The sequence below is a fragment of the Galeopterus variegatus genome, unplaced genomic scaffold, assembly GCF_000696425.1.
Source record: "Galeopterus variegatus unplaced genomic scaffold, G_variegatus-3.0.2 Scaffold12188, whole genome shotgun sequence".
Taxonomy (NCBI): Eukaryota; Metazoa; Chordata; class Mammalia; order Dermoptera; family Cynocephalidae; genus Galeopterus; species Galeopterus variegatus.
The window spans coordinates 31,422-41,179 of record NW_007738299.1 but is presented as its reverse complement, the minus strand read 5'-3'; the positions used below and the strand labels follow the sequence as shown (position 1 = coordinate 41,179).

Genomic DNA, 9,758 nt, shown 5'->3' with positions numbered 1-9,758 from the left:
CAGTCCTGTTGCCACAAATTGGATTGGGCTCATACCAGGGATTCCCACAGCTTCACTCATGTGGGCTGACCAGGGAATCCTCCCAACCATGGTAACATGGCTCCTGTCAAATAGGCTCCTTTTGACTAAACATTATTCAGTTTCTTATGATTCCCTTTCTCAAATAGGTCTCAAATCTTGGACTTCCCTGTCAGTATTGGCATTACCTAATTTCTGTAAGTATCCTGAAGAGTTAGTTTAGCCCAAACTTTACACCTCTGATATTAGATCACTCCTGATATCCACACAAGCTCCTCCAGTACCACCATGCCAGGGGGTGTCTGACCACTTTTGCCTGCCTTCAACAAAAACCCTGACACACCTTTATACCCAGAATTCCACTTACCTCAATGCTTCCGCTTAGAAATTTTCTACCATCGACCCTACAGTGCTCTTTGTATATAAAACCCTACTTTTTATGTTATATTTTAAGTTGAGCTCAATCTCTCTCCTCTACTGCAAATCGTATGTAGTCACCCTGCATAAAGTCTGCATTGCTGTTACTTAACATGTGTCATAATAAATGGGTTTTTTCTTTAATTCTATTCTGACTGTCAGTCTATGGCCATAGTGATAAATAGCATGATTTTTTGTAAATCTGACATCATTCCATGAAGATACTCTTTGTATTTATCTGAATGAGTATTTTTCCCCTAAATATTCCTATGTTGAAACCTAACCCTCAATGTGATGCTATTAGGAGTTGAATGCATTTGGAGGTGGTTTGCTCATTATGGTGAGCTCTCATGAATGGAATTGGTGTCCCTGTAAATGAGGTTGAAGGGACATACCTTGGATCTTCTGCCATGTGAGACACATTGTGGAGGCACCATTTGTTAAGCAGTGTAAGCCCTCAGCAAACACTAAATCTTCCAGCAGCTTGATCTTGGACTTTTCAGCCACCAAAACTCTGAGAAATAAATTTCTGTTGACTACAGGATACCAGTTTATGGTATTTTGTTATAGCAGACAGAATGGAATAAGACACCCTTCATTAAGATGTTGACCAATTGTTTACTTCAGACCATAAGCACAGTTGAGAGGCAGCAATCCATCCAAACCACAGTTTACGCACTTTCTAAAGTTGTGTTCACATTTCTACAGCAGTTCACCTTTCAGAACTACTGTCCAAGGTCCTGAACACATGAATTCCTGAAATGAGAACCTTCCTGAGGTTCAGTGACTTAGAAATCAGGTTGCTATTGAGGGGAAGAATGTGTGACCCTGAGGACAGGAGTATAGGGTCCAGTCATCCTACATTCTTCAGATTTTCCCAGAAACAAAAACCCTGACAGAATAGATTGGATGATTTAAATATTTTAATATTGATGTCTGTGGATTTGACAGCAAACGTTTTATTACTACATTTTTAACAAGAGACAATCTAAGTTTTAAACAAAATTCCATTTTAGGAGAACTGTGACTTTGAGAATTCTGCATGTGACTAGTGATGAACATTATAGGTCTCTGCATCCCAGGATTTAGGACTCTTGGATGTAGAAATAAGTGCTGAGAGGTACAATTACTTTATATTTTCACATCTATGGTGACAATGCACATGTGTTTTTCATAATTTTTCTTCCTATCTCCACAACCTTAGGCTGTGATCAGTTAGGAGAACTGGTCCTCAGGAAGCAATGTTTACATAAGGTGGGGAAAGAAGGTTTTCAGTGAGTCTGAGGATGTAATGACAGCCTAAGTCATAAAAATTCCTATAAATGTGCATCGGCAACAAAAAAAGAACGTTTTCCTATATTGATGAAGGTATTTGACTTGTCTCCCTTGGGGTAAAGTTGCTGCTACCAGCAGAGACAAAGAGGAGCCACCCGGACATATGCAGAGTGTGGGAAGTTCTTCTGTTGCATTCACCATGGTCTAGGGCATCTGCATCAAACACCTGACAGTGCCCAAGTCACCAAGGACAATGGGAACTTAGCGTTCAAGGCCTAGATCATCCCACCAGTCAAGCAACACGTAGTAATCACCAACACCAAAGTGCTGGCCATGACTTAGAAGAATCTAGACTGGACATGAGAGGGGATAGTGATGAGTGTCAAGTGAGCTACAGTGTGGAGAGTGAAGCCTGATCCACCAACTCTCACACTGTGACTTCTATGCACATTGGGGCTGGCTACTGTTTCAAAGCCCTCATTGCAAAGTGGACTGAACGCTGCATTGTGTGCATCAAATCATCCAAAGGGGACGTCGAGGGGTCACTCTAGTGGGTTCCTGTTGATCCCATTCGTGTCGACTGAGCCGACACAGATTATAGCAGCCATTGCATTAGATAGTTCTGAGCGTACGTGATTCACCTGCAGCTGAGACAGTGCTCAGGTGATGTACGACTTTCTCCATTGCAGTGCGGATTTGAGGACCAACGTTTTATGAATCACTGAAGTGTAGAGACTTTAGTCCTTCCAGGGATGATCATCAACAACAGAGGGAGAAGCAGGGAGGCAAATGCTCCACTCCTAGGGCCCGAGGATGTTACATGGATTCTCCAGAGACCTTGAAGGGTGGGCCTCTACTTCCTACTGGCAGTGACCTTCATAAAATGAAGCTCCTTCATACAACATTGATACAACGTTGAAAAAGATAAAAAATTATTTCCGTACATCTTCAAACTTAATTTCTCTGGAGTAGCCTTCTTATAGGATCTAAGCACAAACACCAATTAATTCACATAAATAAATACAAATAAATAAATATAATAAATAAATTTAGATCCCAGATCACCACTTATGAAAATAAACATGTTACTATCCTGCATGCATTTTTTTAATATTTAAGTTTTGTCTATTTTAGGCTGTTTAAAATTCTTCTTACAAAATTTTGAAAAAGTGAAACCTGATACAAGCTGAGACATGCATCACCCCAGGCACATTATGGCCCCACCCGTGCTTGCTTTCAGTTTTGAAGATTGTCTCTTTCTCAGATTTCATGCACCCAACACATCCCACGATGTATCATCCTTCATAAGGGGAGAAGGATTAAACTCCACATGAGCTACAAGTTGACACATGGATACTGTATTAGTTGTCAAGGGCTGCCATAACAAAGCACCATAGACTTGGTGAATTAAAAGAAACATAGATAGATATAGTAATTTCACAATTCTGGAGACAAGAATTTGAGATCTAGGTGTCAGAAAATTTGATTTCTTCTGAGGTCTCTCTCTTTGGGTTTTGAATTGCTGTATTTTTCCTGTCTTCAGATGGTCTTTTATCTCTACATGTCTCTGTATTTATCTCCCTTTCTTATAAGGGCATCAGTCCTTTTAGATTAGATCCTACCTTAATTATGGTATTTTATGTTAATGTATTTTTGAGAACCTATCTCTAAATACAGCCACATTCTGAGATAACAGTTTTAGGAATTTAACATATAAGAATTAGAGAAACATTTTCCATTCGGTAACATAGACAAAATACTGTTGTATTTATGCAGACTTTAATGGGCTGGTGATGTTGAGGCACAATCTGTTTCTATGCGTAGGGTACTTTATAACCTTTGGTGCAACCAGAGTCTCCTTCGGGACACATAACATTGCAGGTGGCTCGGTCCTACCTCAGAGGCTCAGATTAAGGGCTCCTGGGAATGGTAACCTGAATAACAAACAGAGAGAGGCTCTCCAATGAATCATAAGCTTAATTGGGAACAGAACATTACAAAAGGTATATGTGTGTCATAGGAAACTCTGTGCATGTTCAGGGATGTAAATGAAGGCAAAGTGTTTCAAAGAAAAAAAATGATGGAGAGTTACGGAATTGTTTTGTATAATTCTGCTTGTCTACATGATCAATGACAAGGTTGGACAGAAAGTTGCTGGGCAGATGTCCTTGCACATGTGTGTGTAAGGCTGTGATAGCCTGTGTGCAAGGCTGTGGTTTTGCAGTTCTTTGTGGTAATTTGTGTTACCAGGCATGTGTGCATGAACACCCTCCCTTCCCAGCCTCCCAGCTCTGTTCATTTTGTTTGTTTAACACAAGTGACTCCATTATGATTCTGACACCTCTGACAGGTAGAACTGATATTCTGCATCTCAAATACACTCGTGGGTGATGCTGGTGCGAGGACCACCTGTTGAGAGTCGCCCATGTTGAGATCACCGTGTACACCAGTAATTGCATTTCTCAGTCCAGTGCTTCTGCGTGTTCCAGGGCCCTGGGGTGAGGTACGAACTTCTATGTATTACTATGACACTATCCTCTTTCTTGCATGAGGCTCAGATGAGCCTCCTTCCTAGTCCCCGGGGGTTCTGTGTTATGAATGCTTGAGCTGATGCCCGGCGGCAAATATGCAAACTCAAGTGGGGGGACTTTCCATTTAATCCCAGGGCTCCCCTCCACAGTGGAGTCCCCCTCACCACCCAGCTGGGTCTTCAGTGCATCCTCTTCTGTCCTCCTCCAGGATGGGGCCTACCACCATCCTTGCCCTCCTCCTGGCTGTTCTCCCAGGTCTGTCCAGGCACAGAGTTTGGGTCATAGAGGGGAGTGGGCAGGAGGGGACCCCTGATCTGAGTCCTGCATCTCTCACACAGGTGCGTGTGCCCAGGTGCAGCTGGTGCAGTCTGGGTCAGAGGTGAAAAGGCCTGGGGAGTCTCTGAGGATCTCCTGTAAGACTTCTGGATACAGCTTTACCAGCTACTGGATCAGCTGGGTGCGCCAGGCTCCAGGGCAAGGTCTGGAGTGGGTAGGTAGGATTGATCCTAGTGATTCGGAAAAGCACTATGGCCCATCCTTCCAAGGCCACGTCACCCTCTCCAGCGACAACTCTGCCAGCACCGCCTACCTGCAGTGGAGCAGCCTGAAGTCCTCGGACACAGCCGTGTATTACTGTGCGAGAGACATAGTGAGGAGAAGTCAGAGTGAATCCAGACAAAAACCTCCCTACAGGGACTCACGGGGCCACCAGGGGGTGCTCAGGACCCACCAAGCTCAGGGCTGATTCCAGCAGCAGGCGCAGAGGGGCCTGTGCTTCCTGTTGGGTTGAACGGAATCATCCACTCTCCACGTTCACAGCTGTCCCCTGAGACATTTTATGTTTTGTTATTTGTATCTTTAATTCCTCACGCCCTAACTGTTTAATGAAGGAGAATCTGACATGGTCATTTTGCAGATGAGATGTGGCAATGGGCATGTTGCCAGCACGAATCTGGACTTCACATCTTGGGCACGAGGGGTGACAATCAGCTCTATATCTCATGAATATTCATCACCAATAATATATAAATAAATAAATAAATATATATATGTATATATATATATATATATACATATATATCAATTAACTACTAAAAAAAAAAAAAAAGATTCACTAGGGTTATTTTGTTCCTGAATTCCTATAACTCAGGTTTCATTCTCAACAAAGAGATCATCCTGAAGATTCTCCTCATTTCTTTTTTGGAACTAATTTCACTCAGAAAAACAGCTGCATAGTACAGTCGCTCTGTGTCCCAAGCTCACACTATTTGTCCTCAGACAAGAAGCATTTGGCCCTTCATGGACCCCTTCACTCAGACAGACTACCTCTTCCCCTCGTGGTCTTGAATAGATTTGATCATCACCCTAATGTGCATCGTATGTGTCAGTCCATCCATGGACAACCTGGATAGGTCACCTGAAGGGGGACACCTGCAGCTTCCTCACTGTGCTGCTGAGCCCATGTGTCTTTCACATGCAGAACCATGTAATTCAGGCACTACTGCAGGTCAATCCAGCATCAAGTTGGAGGCACCGGTGGCTACTGACCCCATAACACCTAAAACAACTCATATACCTTATGCCATATAATGTACAGATGGCTCCACGACCTGCAGGACACACTGGTAGGCAAATCTATGAGATGCTGTGTTTGCTCAGTGATGCTTTGTGTCCAGGTCACCCTCAATATAACTGTTGTCTCCAGTGACCAGAGCTCATATATGAAATCAAATATCTGTGTTATGGAACAGAGCTGAAGATGGGCTAAAAGAATTATCCAAAAGTGGAAAAGCTTTTAGAAAGGCAAATGAAATATAGTAGATGCAAAGGATATAAATATTCTATTTAAGAAGGTGGACAAAGGGCAGAGAATGTGTATTTTAAAAAAGCACATATTTTTTCTTTTAGATTTTATTTACTATTCTTCACACGCGGCAGGGTAAGTAGAACACAAAGAAGAAGTGACTCAAAGACTTTTTTGAGTAGATTCCTTTCATGGAACACAAGTTGTTGGGCCCATTTTTAGGGGCAAACATTATCTGTGAGCCACATGGTGCCTATGGGTGGAGGATGAAGATGGCACCTGAGGGAAGTAGGGGAGGCGTAACCCAAGATAGCTCCAAAGCGTTTTTATTGGTCCTCCAGTATTTCCGCACTCGTGAACCCTGCATTATTGCTATGCTCAACATGTTAGTATAAAATGCATGCCCGCTTGATCGTTTAATTGATTGGTTAGTTCATGGAAAGCCCCTACTTGCTTGCTTATATAAATTGCCTTGTAAGGGCGATAAAGTGGAACTGCCCTGACAGAACCCCTGCCGCTTCTGAGTGTCTCTTTCACAGGGCTGGGTTGGTGGGCAGCAGGCTCACTTTTCCCCGAGATCCCTCGGTCCCAACTTCGGGGGTAATCCTGTCGGCTCCTTCTCTTTCTGTGTCTGCGGGAGGACCCCAGGCACGTGCCCACAAGGGCTGGTGCCTGAACAGGGACCCAACACATAAGAAGAACTGACCCACCATGTGGCCTTGAGAGAGAGGTGACAAGCAGCTACAAGCCTCAGCACGGAGCTTCCCTATGGAGAAATGCCATCTCGGGGTAACAGCCGTTTTCAAAGTGAGTCTCCTTTTTCCCAACAGGCAAATAGGGTAAGTGGTTTTCACTCTTTTCTTATTCCTCCCTCTCTTATTTCCCACTATCCTTTCCCTCTCCATTCCGTGACTTTCAGTGAACAAGCAGACGGGTGTGGGACAATTGACAGATCATGGACAGGGTGACTCTCTGGTAGAGGAAGGTCTCATATCAGTCGGCTCCAGTAGCAGAAGCCTGACCAGGTGACAGTCCTCCTTGCCTTCTCCAAGCTGAGGGACCAGCCATCCCCTTTTCCCAAAATACTGGACACCACCAGTCCCATCTGGATTTTTCTGGTGATAACGTTCAGCTGCTTTCTCTTTCTGTTTCTATACATCTAAACACCATGGGAAATACCACAGGCAAAATGGATGAACTGGCCCTTAAAGCGCTAAAATATTTGTTAAAAAGTAGAGGACTTGAGGGGCCGGCCCCGTGGCGCACTGCTACAGTGCGCCACTTGGGAAGCGCGGCAGCGCTCCCACTGAGGGTTCGGATCCCACATACAGACCGGTTCCCGCTCACTGGCTGAGCGAGGCGCAGGGGCAACAACGAGGGTTGCGATCCCGTTGCCGGTCTCGGTCCAGTACGGGGGCAACACTGAGGGTTGCGATCCATTGCCAGACATGGAAAAAGACAAAAAAAAAAAAAAAGTAGAGGACTTGAGATTTCTGACACTATGGCTGCTAAGACCTGGAAAACCGTTCTATCCTTGGCTCCCTGGATGGTCTCGGTCAACCTGTTTTCTTGGGACACATGGGACCGTGTACAAACCCTTGCGCTGCAGCGTGAGGTTCGCTGTGGGGAGGACCCACCCTTAGGGTTTTACCTACTATTTCAGCCCTTAAGCTTTGCATCTCACAAGGCCACAAAAGTGATAGGCATACCCCTACCTCCCCAGATTTAGAAGAGCAATGGGAAAAGTTTGAAAGGGAGCGTATTAAGGGTGGCCTAACCATGTCTTCATAAGGTCATGCCCAAGATACCTTTCAGCCAAGACATAGTTCCGGGGACCCATCAGCGGAACGTGGGGGGTTACAAGAGGACCGAAACTTTCCCCTGCATAAGCCTCCAGGGGAGGGCCTTTTCCCTCCCCTCCCTCCTCTCACTAAAGACTTACAGGAGGGCACCACAAACAATCAACAAATAACAACCACTTGGCAACACAAATTTCAACTAAATGATCCCTGGGAGACTCCCCTGCCCTTTCACCACCAACCTCAAGCTTTCCCCAATAACGTTAACTATAAACAGCGTGATCCAATGGGGAATACCTGGGAAACTCCACCACCCTTTCCTTACCAACCCCAGGCTTTTCCTGTCAATGTCAACCCTGAGGGAACAGGCCAGCACCCTGGTACCCTTGGGAGGCTACAGACATAAAAGAGCTAAAAAAAAGGCTTAAGACAAAGATGGTCCAAATGCCACATGGGCAGAAACCATCCTCCAGGGACTAGCACACCAACCCTGCACCACACAGGATTGGAAAATGCTGTGTAGGGCAGTACTCTCAGGTCCCCAGTATATTAAATTTTGCCCCCTTTTTAAAGAAGAATGCCATGCTCAGTTAGAGAGGAATCAGGCCGCTAACCCACGTATCCCAATAACCTTTGGGATGCTATCTGGAATGGCAGACCAATACAGCACAGGAATTCAGCAAGCCGCTATCCCACATCCTTATCTAGATCAAGTTAGGGCCATCTGCCTAGCAGCTTGGAAAAAACTTGTGGAGCACCCTACAGAGCCCCCTGTATCAGGCATCACCCAGAGAAACAATGAGGATCTCCCTTCCTTCATAGATAGGGTAGAAAAAAGCATACAAAGGAAATTCCCACAGGGCCCCTAAGAGACCAGTTTGTTAAAATGCTGGTATGGGAGGGGATGGCATCAGATCACAAATTGGCCTGCACAGATCAAAAGAACTGCTCCATAGAAAGGTGGATTGTCGCCACTAGGTATGTGGGGACCCAAGGCCATCAGGTCCGCACCATTGATACTGCCCTCCAAGCCCAAACCGACGCCCTCACTGAGGCAATGACTAAGGCCTTTAATATCATGACCACCCCTGGAAACAGCCTCTCTGGTAATAAAAGAGGCCATTGCTTTGGCTGTGGGGAACAGGGACAGTTTAAAAATAGCTGTCCCCCAAATAATTCAGAACCAAAAGGCCAAAAACCTCCCACAACCCTATGCTCAAAATGCAAAAAGGACTACTACTGGAAGGCAGATTGTAAATCTAAATTTGATAAGGATGGCAATCCTTTAAATTATAAAAGGGGCAGTCCCTAGACCCGTCATCCCAAGGGGGACCCCATTTTTCACCACAACAAGTTATGGAACAGAGCTTAGAAACTCTCTAAGTCAACCTAAACCTAGATGCAACTCACACCTACCCCCCACAGAGCTAACAGGAGTTAACAAAGCCCAAAAACCTGCAAGGGATAACTGGATGGTGCCTATTGTGCCTGGGTTAAGACCCAAAATGGATATAAAGATAGGGGGGGGGGAATTTTCTGATGCCTAATTGACACCGGAGCTGCCTGCACAGTCCTTAGAGAGGAGGAAGTTCCTAACAGCTGGAGGACCTTCCCAGGACCACAAATAATGGGGGTCAGAGGAAATACTTAGTCCAAAGAAACTGATATCTGACTCCCCTGGAAAGACGCTGATGGCACAAGGGGGGAAGTCAAACCTCTTATAGCTTCAGGATTTAATGCAAACATCCTAGGCTAAGACATTCTTGGACTAGCAGATGCCTATATCAACATTGATTATACAGAATTTTATGGGCCAGCCCGGTGGCGCACTGGAGAGCGCACCACTTGGGAGAGCAGTGGCGCTCCTGCCGAGGGTTCGGATCCCATGTGGAGACCGGTTCCTGCTCACTGGCT

General features: G+C 45.2%; 1 gene segment (V, D, J or C); it reads left to right on the top strand.

The window, feature by feature from the left end:
- Window positions 1-4,450: 4,450 nt before the first annotated feature.
- On the top strand, window positions 4,451-4,986 carry LOC103610979. The segment is given in 2 exon segments: window positions 4,451-4,496; window positions 4,580-4,986. Coding segments are annotated over 2 exon segments (453 nt in total).
- Window positions 4,987-9,758: the final 4,772 nt, after the last annotated feature.